We start from the raw sequence: 21,325 nt of genomic DNA, 5'->3' as shown, positions 1-21,325 counted from the left end.
TAATGGATTTATAATTCATATGAGATTAGAGAAAGTATCTATAGCTACTTTTTATTCAGAGTTTAACAAAATGGTTTTCTTCTATCAAATGAATGATCAATTCAAAATATGCATTCCTTAAATGATGACTTAGGAGTCAAGTTCGTTAAATGAAAATATACAGTGTATACCTTGGAGATTTACGTTGTTTGCTCTTTTTCTCTTAGGAAGCCTGACAAATAGGAAAATACTACAAAGTGAAGAGAAAATTCACTTCACGAGAACTGAGCTCTGCTTTCATTGGCTTTTAAATTTTATTTCTGTTAATAACTGATTAGTGTTAGATCATCTCTGTAGTCTACTGTGGTGAAATTATTAGGTTAAAGCTGGAAAAAATGAAACAATTAAAAAGAAAAAGAAAAAGCAATTTTAGCGTACAGGAAACTCAAACTCTCCTTAAGGAAATCAGAAAAAGGAGAGAAGTACTCTTTTCAAAGCAACTTAATACAACAATTAATGAGATGAAACGAAAAGCTTGGGAGGAAATAGCAGAGTGTGTAAATGCAGTAGGTGAAGGAGAGCAAAGAACAGGGACAGAAGTGAAAAGGCGATACCTTGACTGGAGAGCACTCATGAAGAGAAAACGTCTGAATGCAAACATCAAAGTAGTAGGTGCTGGGTTTCACCTTCCTTCATCCAATTTAGATGATTCTCTCAATGAAGACATGGATGAGAAAATGGGATTTGCAATTGAATCTAGTTTTGAATGGCAAAATATCACTGACTTCAGAGAAGCCGGTGGATCTTTAACAGAAATCAAAGTAGAAGAGGAAGAGGAGGATCCGCAGAATTTTGAAGTGAGTGACTGATACACCTTAGCTATATGCAATATGGCCTTCATTTCATTTCAGCATAAGGCTTTTTGCTGTGTTTCTTCATAGCATCTGTTTCTGTTTTTTCTGAATGTGTGAATTAAAGAAGCTGTAGAAACAAATATGTTTCGGAGAGATGGTATTCAAATCTAGCAACTTGCAATTGTGTGTAAGGTCTTGGATGTTGATTATTAAATTGATATCCCTCAACTTTGAATATGTATTTGCACATATATTTTCCATTTGTATGTGCTATAGATAAGAATTAGTTCAGTCAGTAGAATGAAAATATGCTGTTGAAGGAGACTGGTTATTTTAATACTTAGGCTGTCTGGATGGATGAACGGAGAAGAGAAATGCACCTCTTTAACAAATGAAAGTTTCTGTACCTGCAGGTAACATATAGAAATAGAGTACAGAAAGAAATAGAATACTGTTTGCATTTCTTAAAATGAACCCACAGGAGATGAAAATATTACTTGAATAAGTCAGTCAGCCATTCCTCTGTCAGAGTTTTAGTGTGAGTTTGACAAGCAGCTGTGGATCCTGTAGACAGGTTGTTACTCCTAGTAGTACTGTGACTGTCCTGGGGTGGGCAGCCAGCTGGAGTGAAGTTGAATGTTTGGATAGTTTTGTTGTGCCTGTGCAAATATACAGTTCTCATTTCAAAAAGGGGTACTCCAACAGTTTTGGTTTGGGTTATTTTTGGGGCGGGGGGAAAGGAAGGGAAAGCAACTCCTGTCTTAGCTCAGTTGAGATGTGCTGGGAAAAAAGCAGCATAAGCTGTGTAGTGAGACTACTGTCTGACAACTGCTGAAGAACAGTCTCTGCCTGCTCTAATGCTAGAGGACTGGCAGTGGCTCTCATTGTCTTAAGATTTTCTGAACCTGTATCTTCCTCAGTTTGCCTTTCTTTTGCAGCATACTTAGTGGGAGACAATTATCCCTTGGGTACTATGAATTTGTAGCACATAAGGGCTATAATTCTGCATGAGTTGTTACAGTATGCCAAGAGCAATGGTCCTAACCACCTAGTCATCTGCGTCATAAATAGCTTTACAGCAAATGTAGTAATACAAAATTGGTTAAAGAAGTCCTGTTTATTGAGCCACTTAATACAGTTTGAAGGGTTAGAAGCATGTGAAAAATGTCAGTGTTAAACGTTTTTTAGAAATGGAATCCTCAAGTTAGCGAAGGCTGGGTTACGTTACATACTACATAGCCTATGGATCCAGCTGCTCTGACAAATAATTAGTCACAACAAATTCCTAGTGGCTTACATAAATGCCACTCGACTATTTGAAAAGTAAGAACAACATATGCTTTTTTTAGATCCAGTTTTCTATCAGTGGTTCTGAATGCTCTATAATATCTATTCTGCAATATTTGCTGTATGTTGTTGCATGTCCACTGACAAGCTGATTTTCCATTTTTCATTACCAGATATTAACTTGCAGATAAAGTGTCTTTCTTTACCTGTGTAATGGTAGAAATCGGTCTTTTGATCTAACATGGTTATTTAACAACATGTGAGTTAAACAGTTCTGAGTAGCTTTTAAGATGAAAAAACCCAGTATGTTCTTTTCAGTCAAGTTGTGTGTAACAAATTTATTCTGGCATAAAGACTGGAATGTAATTCTCATCTATCTCATTCCTCTCTATAGTTTCCTATTGAGGAAGAAGAAGAAATTTTGTCATCAGTTTTGCCAGATTCGAAAAAGGAAAATGACCTACCAGACTTCCCCCACATTGAAGAGTTCGGAAATCTAAGCTCTGCTCAAGCTAGACTAGCCTATGAAGATTCTCACTTGCTTATAAATCTGGAGAAGCAGAAGGTGGAGCTGGAGAAGCAGCGACTAGACATTGAAGCCGAAAGGTTGCAAGTGGAGAAGGAGCGCCTGCAAATTGAAAAAGAACGGTTGCGGCATGTTGATTTGGAGCGTGAGAGACTTCAGATTGAGAAGGAGCGCCTTCAGATTGAATGGGAGAAACTCAGGCTAGAGACTCTGCACGCTGAAAAACCTGCCCTGGAAAATGACCTCACCCAAACAGAAAAACCCATCATGCAGCCTCTGGATCTAGAAACTGAAAAGTTAAAACTTGAAAAAGAACGTTTGCAGTTAGAGAAAGAGAGGCTGCAGTTCCTAAAGTTTGAGTCAGAGAAGCTGCAGATTGAGAAGGAACGCTTGCAAGTGGAGAAGGAGCGCCTTCGAATTCAGAGAGAGGGCCACTTGCAGTGAACTTCTCAAATGAAGTGTCAACACTAGTGTTTTGATGTTTGTAAAATAGAGGTAGTTCTGTTCTTAATACTGAAACTGTCCTAGAGGCTTAACATTCTTCTGTTCAGAGTTGAATGTTGATGTTAAACTGAAAAAGAAAAAAGAATGGTGCTCAGTATGTCAGTGTGCCTACATAAATAAGCTTATGTGTGAAATTGCTTTTCAGTGTATCAGAACTAAGTGTTATGTTCTCTTGTCTTCAGTATTGTGTTGTATTAGTTCAGTGTCCTCCTTTCATAGATACATCGAGAAGAATCAAGGCTGAACCTTGTACTTTTTTCACTGTACTAACAGTAAGGAAGGATCAGAATAAATCAACATATGTTGTGAGGGCATGGTGCTGACGATAGCCCACACAGTAAATAAGTGTAAGTTAGACAGAACACAGTAACACAGAGTCATGATGTGATTGATTCATTAAACTTAATTTCCCCCTTTTTGGTTTTTTCCACCCCCACAATTGGAAAAAGAGTTCAAGAATTGTCTAAAAGTTAAAGTACAAGTTAAATTCACTGCTGTTGTGTTTAATGTTGTTCCATGGCTTGAACTGAATGGCAGTGCAGAAAATAATTATTCTTCCTTTTGCATGAAGTATTCATACTAGATAAAGTTACACACCAACCATACCTCCTATAAGCTGGACTGGTGGTTGCATCAGGTCATTAATAATGCTATATGGAATATAGCACCTGTCTTAGTATAGCATAGGGACTTACTGGTTGATCACACATGCTGTCTGATGAGTCTGTGATGACCCCCTGGAGTAAACTGCTGGACCTGGTTTGTTCCTTGAAAGGCAATAGCTGGTGATGAGAGTCTTGAGAGGGGAGACACAGAGGCTGAGCACAGGTTAAGGAGCACTGGGCTTGAACTCTAACACTTTGGATGTTAGTTCTGCATGCCAAGCACTGAGGTCCTGTCCGTGGGGCAGCCAGAAGAGACTTCTATGGCTGACATGGTAGAGTGTGTTTTAATTAGACAAACAGAAATAGTCAGTGCTGAAGGCTGTCAGTATTTTTCATAAGCAATGTATTAATTTAAAAAAAAACAGGGAAGCTTTCTATTATTTCATATATGTTTAAATCCCAGCTGAGCCAGACTTCACATTTCTCATCTTTCTGCAAGTAACTATCTTTTGTTGACTCCATTTGAAACTTAGGACTATGAGAATACTGAATATATGTTGAGTGACTTACATGGATTCTTGTGCAAGTAAATATATTTATACCACTACAGGATTACTTTTATTCTGCAAAGAAAATGTTATTTTTTTATTACTGAAACAAGTGTGCTTCTACAGTGGAAATAAATTTGACTACTACAACCCAGAATTGCTCTTGAGACTTTCTTCACAGAGAAACAGGGCTAGACATGAAGAGAAACCTGGATATTCAGCACTGCAGCACACCAAAGTTGCTGGGGCCTGTATTCTCTGTGTAGTAAATCAGAGAGGTGAGGCGTCTCAAAGACTGAGACCAACCAGCACTTGAGAAAGGAAAAACGAAGGAGATGGAAACCAGCTGGATAGAAATGCTCCAGGGAGTTTATCTGAGATTCTTCTTCCTGAATGTGTGGGTTGACCTTGGCTGGATGCCAGGTAGCCACCAAGCTCTTTTATCACTGCCCCTCCTCAGCAGGACAGGGGGAGAAAAAAAAATGACAAAAAGCTTGTGGGTCGAGATAAGGACAGGGACATCACTCAGCAATTACTGTCATGGGCAAAACAGACTCCACTTGGGGAAAAATTAATTTGATTTATTACCAATCAAATCAGAGTAGGGTAATGAGAAAATAAAAACAAACCTTAAAACACCTTCCCCCACCCCTCCCTTCTTCCCAGACTCAACTTCACTCCCAATTTTCTTTACCTCTTCCCCCAAAGCGGTGCAGGCGGACAGGGAGTGGGAGTTGCAATTAGTTCATCACAAGTTTCTGCTGCTCCTTCCTCCTTGCTCTCTTCCCCTGCTCCAGCGTGAGGTCCCTCCCACAGGAGACAGTCCTCCATGAACCTCCCCAGTGTGGGTCCTTCCCACGGGCTGCAGTTCTTCACGAACTGCTCCAGCATGGATCCTTTCCACGGGGTGCAGTCCTTCAGGAACAGACTGCTCCAGCGTGGGTCCCCCGTGGGGTCACAAGTCCTGCCAGCAAACCTGTTCCAGTGTGGGCTCCTCTCTCCACGGCTCCACAGGTCCTGCCGGGAGCCTGCTCCAGCGTGGGCTTCCCACAGGGTCACAGTCTCCTTTGGGCACATCCACCTGCTTCAGCGTGGGGTCCTCTGTGGGCTGCAGGTGGATATCTGCTCCACCGTGGACCTCCATGGGTGCAGGGGCACAGCCTGCCTCACCATGGTCTTCACCAGGGGCTGCAGGGGAATCTCTGCTCCGGCGCCTGGAGCACCTCCTCCCCTCCTTCTTCACTGACCTTGGGGTCTGCAGAGTTGCTTCTCTCACATATTCTCACTCCTCTCTCCGGCTGCCGTTGCGCAGTTGTTTTTCCCCCTTCTTAAATATGTTATCCCAGAGGTGCTACCACCGTCGCTGATGGGCTTGGCGTTGGCCAACGGTGGATCCATCTTGGAGCCGGCTGGCATTGGCTCTATCGGACATGGGGGAAGCTTCTAGCAGCTTCTCACAGAAGCCACCCCTGTAGCCCCCCACTACCAAAACCTTGCCGCGCAAACCCAATACACTGAAATAAAGTGACACATTTTCAGCTCCTTGATATGCATCAAATTTACATTAAAAATAGCTTTTTGTGCCCATTACCATTTTCTCTTGATTTGGAGAAATTACTTTTCTTTCCCTTTTAAAACATGAGAGAGGCAGAATTCAGGAAGTTTGTCAGGATTGCCTAGTACCTAGAGCATTTACCCAGACAGTGGGATAACTTGGATTTCATGATCACTCTATCCTGAGGTGACCAACTTTCTAGATAACTATTCTGACTGCCAAACAGGGTGAGTCGGAGCAAGGGGCAGCCTAGCCAGCTGTGCAAGAGGTGGTGACCAGAAGGCCCAAGCCAGGACGGAGAACCTTCCTACGGCCTTGTCTGTAAGCAGTGCTTGGCCGGGAGGGAGCGGGTGTGGAGTCTGGCTCCTGTTCCAACAGGTAGTTAATGCTGCTGCTTGGTACCAGCACCTCTGTCTTCATATTTTGCTCCAGTTGAATGAGTTAACCGTTAAGATAATGGTTTGTATTATACATGGGACATCTTGGGAATTATGTCCCAAAAGCATTAAAGGTTTTGGGGAAAAAATAGATAAATCTGAACCATTTCTGAATTCTGAATTGTTTCAGAAATTTGAACACTTCTCCAAATGTGAACAGAGCAGTATGTAAGCAATTACTTCTTCTAACAACTATTCAGCCTCCTAGGGAAATGATGCATCCATTGGTTATACAAAACCTTTTGGAAAATACTGAATGATGAAATTAAGTATCGTCATAAATCATTGAAAATACAGTTTCAACATAGAATTTAGAGAAAATTACAGAGTTTAATACATCAATTTTATAGCTTGCTTTTTTCATTCCAAAATTGCAGTCATTTTGTGTTAATTTGAATTTAAATGTCATATTTTTAAATACTAATCTGCAATCTCTTAAAGCTTAATTGCTTGATTTACCAACCTGGGATCTTGACAGCAAAGCCTAAGGGCAAGATTTGGACCGTGTAAATGTCTCTGAAGTCAGGACATACCCATGAACTCAGTTCCTCTATTAGAGAGGGAGAGATTTTGGACTCCTGCTTAAAAGAAGGGCCTGTGATTGTAAGTAATGAGCAACATTTCCAGACTGGGAACAGCTTTAAGACAAGGGGGAAACCACACACATACAGAGGACAAGGCAAGTATTTGGGGAAGAAAAAAAAGGGGGTTGAAGATCAAACATTTAATAAGAAGGAAGGTGGGTGAAGTGGGTGACAGATAGAACAGAGTACTGGCAATATCCCCAGTGGTCATTGCAAACTGCTTTATCAAGGTTATGTCTGATGTGCTGATGGCTCTGTGGACCCCCATGGGAATGTATGAACCAGGAAGGCAAGGGGTAAAGCGCAGCTTGAGGTGCAGCAGGCAATTTCGCAGCCGCTGCGAAAGGCGGCAGGCTCATGTGCTCTGTGCATGCCATGTGGTTACCTGTGCTGCAGCAGGAACATGCACCGGGAACTTCATAAATGCCATGAAGTCCACTACTCCATTAAGGGGTTTCTAGCCAGTAATTTTAGGATCAGAAGGCCAAATAATGAGGGTAAAATAAAGCCTACTTCAGATGTTTATTAGTGATGGGTCCCACCAGTTTCTGCCTGGCTAAGACATCAATGAAGAGAAGCAGAGTGTGTCCAGGTGTTTTCACAATGCAGTTTGGAGACAGACTGGCTAATGCTTAACAGCATCCTAACAGCAGCCAGAGAACGTCATCGGGTAAGGTTGTGTATGTGGTCCCCAAGAACAGCCCAGGATGAACAGCAGCCACACTCCCAACAGGACACAGCTGAGAAAGCACAGTAGGATTCAAAGGCAACTTCATTTCTTTGAGTAAGGGATCCTGCTTTATTTTTGGGCCATTTTGACTAACGTTCACTGTGCATAAAGAGATGCTGCAAGCAATGCATACACAAGGTATAAAATATTTATTTATTAAGACAAACAAGAGATGGTTAGGATTTAATAAAGCTCTCAGACTAAATATTAGTATCCTCATTACCTCAAGGTATCTTTGCCCGCCAGGCAGGCATCAACCCCGAGAGGAAGGGCTCCCCAGCACAGCTCTTTGATGGTGCTGAGTTGCCATCTTTGGAGGGTTGGGTTTTTTTCTTTTTTAACTTTGGGATTTCTTAATCTCTCCATGTTGATGGGGGTTTTTTTCCCCTTAAATCCTCAAAGTGCTACTAACATCTATCTCAACTATCCCACCTCTGGCTTGTGACGGAGAGAAAGACTTCACTGTCGGGTTCAAATTAGCAATATATTTGCACTTCACTCACAGGTCCAATACGCCACTATTGCAGGTTTTTATGGATACAATGGAGGAATGCACTATTGCAATTAAATACACTATTCACAAGCACGCTAGATATTAAAAAAGAGTGCACTAATCATGATCTTAAAGCGTGCTAAATACCATACGTATGTTTCTTAATCACTTACCCTCCCTCTCAGGTAAGGCCTCTTAATCCCTGGGAAGTTACCTTGTACAGGGTCCTGGACAAGGGGGAAAGAATCTCCTATAGGCCAGCTGTATCCTTGGAAAAAGACTCCCCCATTTTCTGCCCAAACCTTACGGTTTTTATTCCCTGATTTGATGGGTGGGGGCAGGATTATGCATGAAGGTTTATCTCTGGTGCCTTGATGGCTCCTTAGTCTGTATGGTAATTTAATATGTCTAGCACACAAAGTTACTGAATAGTGGTGGAATGGTACTCGGGGCATTTTGTTTGTTAAGGGGTCACTCACGGCTCCATTCGGGTTTCGGCAGTGTTTGGGCAACCCCGGGCTGAGCCGTTTCCGCAGCCCCCCCCCAAGTCACCTCTGCATAGATAAGGATTTGTCAAGGTGAGACAAAGCTGAGTCGAATCACAACTCCCTGCATCTCGCCTTTGTGCTCCGAAAGCCGTTTAGCCAGGTGATCCCATACATGGCTGTAGAGACCTTATCTTGCTTCGCTGTTCTCTACAAACTTCCCGAGCTTTTTCTCACAACTTCACAATTTTCCCATCAGCGTGAGCCAAGGTTAGGCAGCCGGGCTGTGCTGGGCCCTCGACTAAAGACGTGTCAGGGAGGCTACACGGTTACCTGGAGAGTTGATTGGACCCACCCAATAACGGTCCAGGAGGTCTTGCATAGTGGTGGTACTAATCAGATCAACCTGCAGTGAGTGAGGCGGTTCTCCGGCACCCACCTGTGGAGTTAGGAGCTGTGTGACTGGGTGATGGTGTCCTGGATTTTGTTTCTGTAGCTGTCTTCAGGATAATAGCAAGACTGGGCAAAAAAGAGGCAAAGCCAGTATCACTCTCCTTGAGCTGTTTCAGGTGTTGGAAAAAACTTCTCTGTCACTGGCAGCTCTGTGAAATACCATGACAGGCCCAAGAGGGAGAGAATATTAAGTCTTACATTTCTGTGAACTTTCCCAAGTAGAGCATGGGGCTCTCAGTTACACCAGGCTGTTTGCCAGTCACCTGGTGGTAAAAGTTGCCCAAACCACTGCTGCTATGCCAAGTATTTGGATAATCCAGGACCGCATGTCATTTGTATGCATCATCTTGAAATGGGCAATCATCTGTTAGGTGCCCTTTCAAAATGTAGCTGAATTATGTTCATATTTTGTTTCACCTCCAAAAAAAAGAAGTTTCTAAATCAATCAGATAAAATCCCCCCTGCAAGAGGGAACAGAGGCTGATAACCCACACTTCTTTGCCTTTTCATGGAACTTTAGACGCAGTTGCCACAAAAGAGCATCAGCGACATCACCTGCCTCTCCAGCTCACACACGCTCAGAAGCCCCACTCAGAAAGGCACAGAGTGCTCGAGTCAAATGCAATGGTGTTCTCTTTCTCTTTCTCTTTCTCTTTCTCTTTCTCTTTCTCTTTCTCTTTCTCTTTCTCTTTCTCTCTTTCTTTTTCCTTTTCCTTTTCCTTTCCCCCCTCTTCTTTCTTCCCTTTCCCTTTCCCTTTCCCTTTCCCTTTCCCTTTCCCTTTCCCTTTCCCTTTCCCTTTCCCTTTCCCTTTCCCTTTCCCTTTCCCTTTCCCTTTCCCTTTCCCTTTCCCTTTCCCTTTCCCTTCTTTCCCTTTCCCTTTCCCTTTCCCTTTCCCTTTTTTTAGAGTTGAATGTAATAACCTTGCAATCGATGAATGGCAAATCTACTTTCCCCTCATCTTTTCCATCACTTGTGTTAGTACACAGTCTAAATGTTGGGATTTTTCTGGCAATAATCCTTCCCAGAGGCTAAAAATCAGAATCACAGAATCACAGAATCACTACGGTGGGAAAAGACCTGTAGTAGTGTAGACCATCAAGTCCAACCGTCAACTAACACCACCATGCCCACTAAACCATGTCCCACAATGCCTCGTCCACACATTCCTTAAAAACCTCCAGTGATGGTGACTCCACCACCTCCCTGGGCAGCCTGTTCCAGTGCTTCACCACTCTCTCAGTAAAGAAATTTTTCCTAATATCCAGCCTGAACCTCCCCTGGCACAACTTGAGGCCATTTCCTCTTGTCCTGTCACTCGTCACTTGGGAGAAGAGGCCAACACCCACCTCTCTGCAACCCCCTTTCAGGTAATTGTAGAGAGTGATGAGGTCTCCCCTCAGCCTCCTCTTCTCCAGACTGAACAACCCCATCTCCCTCAGCCGCTCCTCATAAGACTTGTGCTCCAGACCCCTCACCAGCTTCGTTGCCCTTCTCTGGACACGCTCCAGCACCTCAATGTCCTTCTTGTAGTGAGGGGCCCAAAAGTGAACACAGTACTCGAGGTGCGGCCTCACCAGCGCCGAGTACAGGGGCACGATCACCTCCCTGCTCCTGCTGCCCACACCATTTCTGATACAAGCCAGGATGCCGTTGGCCTTCTTGGCCACCTGGGCACACTGCTGGCTCATATTCAGCTGGCTGTCAATCAACACCCCCAGGTCCTTTTCTGCGGGGCAGCTTTCCAGCCACTCTTCCCCAAGCCTGTAGCGTTGTCTGGGGTTGTTGTGACCAAAGTGCAGGACCCGGCACTTGGCCTTGTTGAACCTCATACAATTGGCCTCAGCTCATCGATCCAGCCTGTCCAGATCCCTCTGCAGATCCTTCCTACCCTCCAGCAGATCAACACTCCCTCCCAATTTGTTGTCATCTGCAAACTTGCTGAGAGTGTACTCAATCCCCTCATCCAGACCATCGATAAAGATATTAAACAAGACCAGCCCCAAAACTGAGCCCTGGGGGACTCCGCTTGTGACCGGCCGCCAACTGGATTTCACTCCATTCACCACAACCCTTTGGGCTCAGCCATCCAGCCAGTTTTTTACCCAGTGAAGAGTGCACCTGTCTGAGCCACGAGTCGCCAGCTTCTCCAGGAGAAGGGACAAGCAGACCCTCCAGTGGCATGACTGTACCAGAATGGTTTTCCAGTGCCACGGCTACCTTACCCGGCGAACGGGGAGCTGCACAAGCTGCTGCCCCCGCTGAGACTGTTCATCCGCTGAGCTCTTGTTGGCAGCAGTTGGCAGAAGGGGCTTGGTGGGCACTGTGCTCTGACACGGGAAAGGCTGGAGCTGCTTGCTTTAGATGAATATTTGTTTTTATGGATCTCTGACTTGGCATTAGGCTGTCAGCTTGTGAAGAGTTACGTTATGCAGTAACCATGTTATCCAGAAACCAGAGCAAGAACCAGTGGCCTTTGAGGAGTCCAAAGCGTTAAGAAGGCAAGTAGCTACTTATGAGGAAATAAACCTGATTTTAAAAGCTTGCAGAGTGAGAGCAGCAGCAGCTATGGCCTCTGACAAATGTGGGTTTCACTGGAGGTCTAAATCCCTGCATCACTCAGGCACTGTTGAATTTTGCAGCTAACATTAACATAAAACATAAGCGGGCCAGATTCCTCCATATGTTAGCAGGTTTGTTTTGCATCAGTGACTAAGAATGTTTGTAGCTGATATCAGGACTACAGAAAGATTTTAATCCAGGCTTTAAAAAAAAAGAGGAAAAGGATTGCATCTTGAAATACATGTCCAACTTTTTTTTTTTCCATATAATCAACTCATTTGTAGACACATGCTCCAGGCAAATAAGAAGAGGAGGGCAGGGAAGAATGCCTTCAGTACTGACTTGGGGCAACTTACAGTACTTCATCATTTCCTCTCATTCTTTTTTTGGCTAATTTATACCAAAATGATGATTTTTTCAAACCACTAGTTATGCCACTAGTCCTTTTGGCTCAGTGTCACTGGATGATCTTGCAGTGATGCTGTGGTCTAGCCATTTGTCACTCATGCAGCATGAAATGGGAGTCGGGGAGGGAGCTCTGGGTGATGTGACTGCGGCAGCTCTCACCCCCGACTCATCGTTTTTCCTTCCTGGTCTCTTAAAGCAAAATGTCCGGATGCTACGACATAGTTACTATGCTAATGAATGCAACAGTTTTCAGCCATCAGAAAACATATTAGAAAAAAACCAGGTCCACTGACACAAGACCAGAAGAAGCCCTTTTCATGCACTGCACATAACTGTTTTAAACTTGACCTACTTTAGAGGACACTTCCATCTTCTCCTTTTACAGCTTATTAAGAACACCATTGTTATTTTCTGTTACAGTTTTACTGTTTTTAATTTCCCTGCTTCATACTATCACTGGTTTTATTCTACACATTAGCAGATTGTGGAATACCTTGCCTTGTTACTTCCATATTTTCTAATTGCAACACTCCATCATTAGTCAACTGGTTCATAATGTGGAGGGCAAAGTTGCTATTTCATTTCATGCTATATAATACAATGCTTCTGGTTCAGTAATTACATTGTGCCAGAGTTGTGATCAATCCTGAGATAGCTCACTCTTGATGGATAGCCCCATCACAGAGTGCATGAGAGTTAAAGGAAGAAGAAAATTTTTAATTTTGCTCCTCTGTCAATTTAGCTACTTGAACACTGCTTTTCAGACCAATATTTATCTCACTGATATAGGAAGAGATTACAGAAATGAGAACTTAAAAGAGAGAAGTGAAGTTTGAAAAGCATTTTCTAAAGTTTTGGTTTGCAAAACAGGAAAGATATAAATTAGACGTTCTTCCACGGAAAGCTATTGTGTATTACTCTGTTAATGGAGTGCAAATCCTTTAGTCACCTGTTTAATGTACTGGAGAAAACCATTACCTGCTTCCCATAACTATTCCAAGGATTATGTGAAATGACCTGATGATCTTACTTACTACTACTGCTCAGTACTAGGCCTGTGAAAAAAAATATTTCCAAAGGTTTTCTGCTCAGTCGTAGGAGTGTTTGTGATTCAAGCCCTTTTCTGAAGTGGCAGCCAACTTTCAAACAGTCGTAGGATGTGGGACGTGCCTTTTCCTAACAGGGGAATAATTGCAAGTATGGGGTCCAAGAGTGCAACATGGATCACAAGGACAGCCAGAACAGCCCTGCCAAGCAAGTAAGAGTGGAGGGGCTGTAGCCTTTATGGACAAACGACATCCTAGTGCCCTGAGGTTATAGCAGAGGAATGTTTGATCCCATTGGGGCATGTTTACACTTTTCTGAGAAGCACCTGACAGAATTTGTGGCCAGACGGACTATTGCTTTGGTTCAATAAAGCAATGTTTATGTTCTTGCATATCTTTATAGAATTGTGTGATATGAGGGCAAAACCTATAGGTGAAATATTCCTAACAAAATTATCTTCTTTTCATTGCTCTTTGACTTTGGCACAGGGATACACCTCAGACTTTTCCATCTTACTTCCTATTTGCCATCCTTTTAGCATCTCATCCTTTCTCCAAGGACTAGCAGTTAGATCCCACCAGTCAGAAATGACACAGTTAAAAATCATACAATCATAGAATGGTTTGGATTGGAAGGGACCTTAAAGACCATCTAGTTCCAACTCCCCTGCCATGGGCAGGGACTCCTTCCACTAGACCAGGTTGCTCAAAGCCCCATCCAACCTGGCCTTGAACACTTCCAGGGTTGGGGCATCCACAGCTGCTCTGAGCAACCTGTTCCAGTGCCTCACCACCCTCATCGTGAAGAATTTTTTCCTAATATCTAATCTAAACCTACCCTCTTTCAGCCTAAAGCCATTACCCCTTGCCCTATCACTATACGCCCTTGTAAAAAGTCCCTCTCCAGCTTTCTTGTAGGCCCCCTTCAGGTACTGGAAGGCTGCTATAAGGTCTCCCTGGAGCCTTCTCTTCTGCAGGCTGAATAACCCCAACTCTCTCAGCCTGTCTTCATAGGAGAGGTGCTTCAGAAACTCTAAGTTCAGGTACCTGGAAGGGAGTTTGTTCATCTCACTGTAGGTAATGGCAAAGAAAGGTGAGGTGGCCATGTCCACAAAATGAATTAGTAGTGTCAAGGTCATTTTGTACCCAAAACACTGGAAAAGGTCTGAGGTTCAACATTCAGTCATAGAGCTGGGTAGAATTTCAAGGGAGAGATGGCAACAGGAGGACTAGACTAGTAAGGCAGGTAGTACACACTCTTGTGACAATCAATATAAAAAAAGCTGGAAGCAGTTAACTATGATACTTAACCAAGTATAGAGAGATGAAAATAGGGAAACTGGGCAGCAGATGAGAGCAGCCTGAGTGGACAGAGGCTGGCTGCCTGGCTCCACCACCTCCTCCTCTTCCTCAAGAAGAAACAATACAGCATCACTTTGGGTTTTCCACTAAAGAAGCTCCTCCCAGCATCCCCCACATGGTGGATGAGTATGACCAACATGCAAGGCCATCTGTTACGATAAAAGACCAACAACAGAAAAGCAACAGATCAGGAATCGGAGAACAGAAGTGCAGTCAGTAAATGAATACCAGGGATGCAGGTGAAGGGTGAGAAGGACAGTGACTACAGAATTTATAGCAGTTACAACTTCTTACCTATCTTCTTGGGTCTCCAGGACCAATATGCTTTTCTATCTATTCAGGTATTCAACTGAATTTTAAATGGACAAGTCACTACTATTTTATACACATTTTAGTAACACAGAGGTCTTTTATTTGAAAGACTCCAGGTTGCTTACAAGTACAGCAAACTGCTCCACTGAAGAGGATTCAGGAGAAATGCTGTAAAGACAGATAAATTTATCATAGAATCACAGAATCATAGAATCAAAGAATCATAGAATAGTTTGGGTTGGAAGGGACCTTTAAAGGTTATCTAGTCCTACCCCTCTGCAATGAGCAGGGACATCTTCAACTAGATCAGGTTGCTCAGAGCCCCATCCAGCCTGACGTTGAATGTTTCCAGGGATGGGGCATCTACCACCTCGCTGGGCAATCTGTTCCAGTGTTTCACCACACTCATCGTAAAAAGTTTCTTCCTTCTATCTAGTCTGAATCTACCCTCCTTTAGTTTAAAACCATTACCCCTTACCCTGTCACAACAGGCCTTACTAAAAAGTCTGTCCCCATCTTTCTTATAAGCACCCTTTGATCAGTCACTCCATTTCTGGTATCTATCTTTTTGCACTATTGCAGCAAAACAGCAATTAAGAAAGTAAAATCACAGCAGAAAAAGTGGGAAAACTGAATATACAAAGGTGAAGAGATGAATTGCTAATTTTCCTGGGCCTGGGTTCAGATATGCTTAACAAGATCAACATTTTAGCCCACTAGCACCTTGAGCACTCGCAGAGCTGAGGGAATATGCTGCAGGATTTCCGGAGAGGACCTGAGAGCTTGGAGCAGGCTGGTGGCCAGCGGTGGCACAGAGACTTGGGGAGGATAAGGGTCCTTTTCCTCTGGGATCCCAGGGGCCAGCCCATATCTGAGTCCAAGCAGCTGAGGGAGAAGGAGAGAGATGGTCAGCCTCCCCCTGAGCTGTGATTGTCTACTTCCAAGTGCCCAGATCTTTAAAGAATTGCACAAAAGATGGAAAAAACCCCCACAGATAAAAGCTATTATTATTTCATATTGGTTTTAGCAGAGAAAAAATTCTCAGAGCTAAGCGCAGGAGACAAAAATGGACCAATGTAACGAGACCATTAAAAAAAAATCTGATTTTGTTGTTTGTTTGTATGGGTGTTTCTGCTGCTTTTAAAGTCCTGCTCAGGGAATGAGCAGGAATACAGCTGCTTTTAGATGTGCAGATCTCCCTGCACATATCTCCCAGAATGCTGGCACACTGTCTGCTCTAAGGCTGGTGGCTGGTGCACTAATGGCTTTCTAACTCACTCAGACCAGACTATACCTAAAAGAACTAGCACTGTTGATTTTACAAGTTGGGACTGGAGAGATCTTTTGGCCTGGAAATATAGAGGAGAAATTGTGGGCTAATTCAGAGCGGTATCCAGGAAATCTCTTACTTTTAATGGACAAGCTAAGGGTTATCACCTACCTCTGAGCTGTCTCTGAAAAAAACAGCATTTCTGCCAAGTCAAATATGTATTGTCACATACTCCTCTATGAGAGTAATCAGAGAACTGATTTGTATTTGACCATATATATAAGAACTAGATAATCTAAATTTTTGGCCATGGATTATCTTGATAACAAAATATTTTCTGGAAGCAGTTCTTTCAGAGGCAGAAGTGAACACAAATACTTGCCCTACTTTGTTTTTATCACAAAAGGACCCTTCCTGTGAATCGAGGTGCACATGCTGGCTCCTCCTCCTTCCTGGAGCCCGCCAGCTTCCCTTCATTCAAATTGTTTTCCCAACTGCAGTATTTACAATAATTGCAATGTTTCTGCAAGAAGGAGACAAGGCTGTTTATTTAGGACGTTGTACTCAGAAGCTTGTCAGTTGAGCTGGACTGTTCTCTAGAAAAGAAAATTCAGTCTATTAGAAGATGCCAACTTTTATTCAGGATGAGGAATCCCATTCAGAAAGTAAGTCCCTTGTGCCCTCTTCACACTGTCCCTTTTGATATATGAGCATTGTTAAGCCTGAGTAGTTCGTATGTTTATTCTTTTTGTAGAAAAGAGTTATTTCCTGTAGAACAAAAGTCTTTTATGGGAAAGACAGAAATGGAGCTCTGTGAGCTTCAGTTCACAGCTTTTCATCCAAGAGTTCAGAAAGAGGTTAGGGGAAACACAAAAACAGTGCAAGTGGAGCAGCCTTTGAAAAGCCTCCTCCCAAACCCCCTCTGCCACTGCCAAAGGGAAGGGAGCAACCTCCAGACAGACTTGATCTGCCACTGTCCCTTGTGGTCAGCAGGACCCTACGTGGCGCACACGGTGGCAGGGCCACTGGTCCTTCTCCTGACCAGCACTGTGCTAACATCCTCACCATTGCCTGCACCAAGGGAAGCTCAGAGTACTCAGCAGTTTCTCTACAGCTCTTCAGTTGATGGAGATCTGAACAGGAAAATACGCACACGCACGTGTGTGTGCATGTGTGCATATAACCCAAAGGAGGTTTAGGAGAATATAGGTTCTGATAGAGATGGACCCCATGGACCCCAAGATAAGAGGTGCCCCTGAGCCCACAGGTGATGCAGATGAACACTTCTCCAGTATGCTAACATGCTTTTACCCAGGTGCATACTACAATTCTGAAACACATGACATTTTTGATTGGGTGATATTCACCAGTGGGAGGGAAGGAGGTTGTTATTTTCGTTAATTATTCTTGTTCAGTGTGACACAAGTGGTCTGGGTGGGTGGCAGGGTGTTTCCCATCTGCTGCACAGCCTCCCCACCATTGCTGTGCTTCTGTAACTGGGAGCTAGAGAAGAAGAAAAGGGTGGAGAGCAAGGACAGTGGGAGAATTCAGAGATACTCTCAAGAAGAGACCAAATTAACAATACTAGCAACTCCTAAGGAAATTTAAAGCACTTATCCCTATCTAGTGACCAAGAGGACATCATGGGCACTGATTCAAAGTCTCCTAAGGAAAAGAAAAAGCAAGGGAAAAAAAAGGCAAAAAAAAAAAAGCTTCTTTGAGACTGAAAAAAGAAAGGAAGAAGCAAGATCCTTTGCTAAGAAGTGTTTGTACTGGTTATTCAAACTGATTGGATGAGACTGAACTAAATACATTTCAGGCTGAAATCGTTCCTCTATAAGTAATGGTGAACTTTCATGGTGAGATTCTCAGAAAATTAGGGGTGCACCCAAGGCAAAGGAAATTGTACAACTGGAAGGGTGGGATGGAGCTGCTCAGGTTAGTTGCATAGCACATTTCCTGGCCGGAATATTTCTTGTCAAAGTCCTGGGATATGGGACTGTCCTGGAATGAGTGCCTGAGATAAGCGAGCAGGTCCAGAATTGTAGCAGATACAGTTTATGTGGCACAAATTCTAACGTCATTGTTTATAGTTAATTTTAATTTGATAACTAAAAATGGATGCCAGAAAGCAAATTTCAGTACAACAGATACAAATGGGGAGCTCTGAGACTATATTTTCAGGTGAACCAATGTATTCCCATCAAGCTTGTTTTCTGACAGTGTCTTTGTTTTTTCATAATGTGAATTCCACACTGATCTTTTTAATCCTGCATTTTCATTGGAAATATTTGTTTTAGCCTTATCTCTGCTCCTTTGTTATTTTTATAACAAATTCATTCAACCTGCAGTTCAAACTGAAGTTTTAAATTCTTTTTTAAAATCAGCGTAGTGAGGCAGGGAATAAAACTGAAGTGTCCTGTTCAGATTTCCCAAACCTCAGGTACAATCGCTGCCTGGATAATTTCTGCCCAATATACAGATTTTTTTATACTGGAGAAGGAAGGGAAATAATAGGGACTGAGCAAAAGGAAGAGAAATGGTAGGAACTTGTTTTAAACAAGTATTAAAGGAAAAAATAACAAGAAATTTGTGAGAACTAAACCCAAATGCCTCTAGAGTCTCAATATCGAAATTTAGTATCTTTGGCTTGTTCCTTATTGAAATCTGACCTCCAGTGGAACTACTGTGAACCTCTGCAGCCCTGTGAGGTACTGTTTCATAGGTGGTAGGAATCTTCAGGGACAAATAGGTTTGCAAGGGTTGAGCATATTTATGTCAGCAGCAGAAAGAAAGGCTCAAATCAATTCTCAGCGCACTCCTCTTCCATGGCTTCCTATACATCTGCACCCAAGTTTCACAACATTGCCAGGCTGACTCAACAGTGTTACAAATGGACAGACAATCTCATCACAAAAATACCAGGCAGTTCATCTCTGGAAGCACAACAGAGGATGCAAAGACTGAAGGAGAATGATAACTGAGATGTGGTTTTCTCTGTAAATAAAGGCTAACGCTAAGACTTACTGGTGTGATCTGGGGGTAGCCAGCACTGCTATTGCCTGTGCAATATTTTTCCCAGGGTTACCCAAGAAATTTCAGTTTCAAAGGCAGTCTGTCTGATAAGTTTTAGCAGCTCTCATGGATTCTGCAAAAAAACCCCCCACCAACCCCTATGTACCATGCTACTGATATACACAAAGTACAGCAGCCAAAAAACTTTTTGTCCTTTTTTTTTTGTGTGTGTATGTGTGGGTATATAGGAAATCATCCAAAAGAAATCAAATTAAGAAATGCATCACCAATTATCAAACATGCATAAATTAATCTTTTCTGACTGAAATACCGATTCAGAGGACATATTCACCTACTCATCACATTTCCCACTGAAATTAACAGAATAAGGTTGGAGGCCCGCGAGGAGTAGGCAGGGAAAAAGCCACCACATGTTCGCTGCAGCATGTGATAATAACCCACTGCCAAGCGTGGTCGGGCTCTCATCCCACCTTGTCCTCCCTCCATCAGTCTGTGGCTGCTCTGGATTCGGGCGGCTGTGTTGCCCCAGAACCAGCTTTGGGGAGAAAACCTGTCCTAGGGGTCTGGGTGGGAACTTGGCTTCGTCCTTTTCTTCCCTGAGTGTCCATCTAAGGCTGGTGGCCACGGCAGGGCCTGGGAGGTGCCCTCACTGACTGCTTGCTGAGGGAAAGGTAGCGGCAGATGGGAGCATCCCTTCCCTTGGGTTACAGCTGGGACAGCAAACCTGCCACTTCCCCCAGGAGAGAAACAGGCAGATCTGCAGCTGAATAAAGGCAAGGCAGAGGAGTTTTCTGTCTTCACCTGCACACATCTGAATGGATCTTGCAGGGCTGCGGAGAGGTTTCCTTCCTTCGTGTCGAAGTGGTCTTAGCTTGATGAAGCTTTCAGGAGTATGAAATACGACTGACTAAAGCGTTGTGACACAGCCCAAGGATACATGGATCAAGAGTGACTCCAGGTTGGAAAAAAATGATGTACAATGAGATATTTCAATAATAAATCAATTTAGTTTATCTGAGAGAACAGGTCATGACGACATAGCTTGATTAAGGTCTAGAAATACCTACATGGGAGATTTCTGAGGGTAGAGTGTTACAGCAGATAAAGGCAAAACAACACAATCAAATTCCTGGATGCAGAAAATAGCTGCGCTTAACCTTGATAAAAGACACTTTTTACCCCTGAGGGCTTGTCACAAAACACGTAGAGATCTAGAGTTTCTTTCACTCAACATCATGAGGTCAGTTCCGAGTGGCATTTGAAAGCCCAGCATCAGCATGGGAAGTGCTGCGGGCCGTGGCATATGTGCCCTCCGATGAGACGCTTGTAATTTTCCCTTCCAGGCTGTAGACCTGTGAGTCTCTGAAAGGGATTGCCCAAACTGTCTGTGCTAATAAATGATCACAGTCTGAGTTCCTCGGGAAGATAAACACCCCAGGTGGTAGGTGGGTATCGTGAGATGGGAATCAACATGCACCACACAAAGATCAGCTTGTGAAACGAAATGACCAGCCCACACCCCAGTGTAGGTGTACCCATTACCATCAGTGTTTTCTCTATCATCTTTATATGATATAAATGATAACATATGCTGATAGATGCTCCTTGTCTCCTTGTAACACTGCCATTTTTTTGTCTTTTTTGTCTTTTTTCAAAATAAACACCAGAAACCAGCAACCCCTTGGGCTTCACTGTATAGTCATGGACTGGGTTGTTTATGGTTGGACTCAATGATTTTAAAGGTCTTTTCTAATCTAAATGATTCTATGATTCAACGATTCATTTGCAACAGTTTGCATTTATTCTGCTACAAATGTTCACACCCACCAGCAAGGGTAACCACCCCAGCACTGCCTCTATCCACATCTCCTTTTCTCAGCTGGGACTTTGCTAGAGCTGCTCTCCCCATTCTTTTGGCTCTATCTTTTTCCTAAAATCTTTTTTAGAGGTGAAAGTATCCCTCTTTCCTGTATATAGAGAACTGTGTGCCTACAGACAGTAGAAGTCCAAGCAATTACATGTGGATCTTGCAAAATGGTCTCCTAGTGGAGGGGATTTGGGAAATATGTGGTACCTGGTCATGAAAGGAGTAGATGGGTGCAAGGAGGCTATGGGAAAGCAGGGCATTATAAGGAGCAAGGGTTTAATATATGGTCTCGTGATTTTAATACTATTCATTTACCAGACATGAATAATCCTTGATGAAGACGCCACTTCCCTGTTGGGATGGGTGAGTCAGGATCTATGGGTGTGCAGGTGACTGTTAAATTTTGTGCATGATCAGCACCTTA

At 43.2% G+C, this 21,325-nt stretch overlaps 1 protein-coding gene across 1 annotated transcript; it reads left to right on the top strand.

The window, feature by feature from the left end:
- Nucleotides 1-209: 209 nt before the first annotated feature.
- On the top strand, nt 210-4,426 carry MSANTD4 (Myb/SANT DNA binding domain containing 4 with coiled-coils). The gene is made up of 2 exons (XM_009819937.2): nt 210-836; nt 2,515-4,426. Exons 1-2 carry the CDS (start codon nt 375-377, stop codon nt 3,088-3,090), a joined length of 1,038 nt encoding a protein of 345 aa, XP_009818239.1. The 5' UTR covers nt 210-374; the 3' UTR covers nt 3,091-4,426.
- Nucleotides 4,427-21,325: the final 16,899 nt, after the last annotated feature.

Source organism: Gavia stellata, chromosome 1 (assembly GCF_030936135.1).
Source record: "Gavia stellata isolate bGavSte3 chromosome 1, bGavSte3.hap2, whole genome shotgun sequence".
In the NCBI taxonomy this organism is placed as follows: Eukaryota; Metazoa; Chordata; class Aves; order Gaviiformes; family Gaviidae; genus Gavia; species Gavia stellata.
The sequence above is the reverse complement of the archived record's forward strand: the minus strand, read 5'-3'. Positions and strand labels throughout refer to the sequence as shown.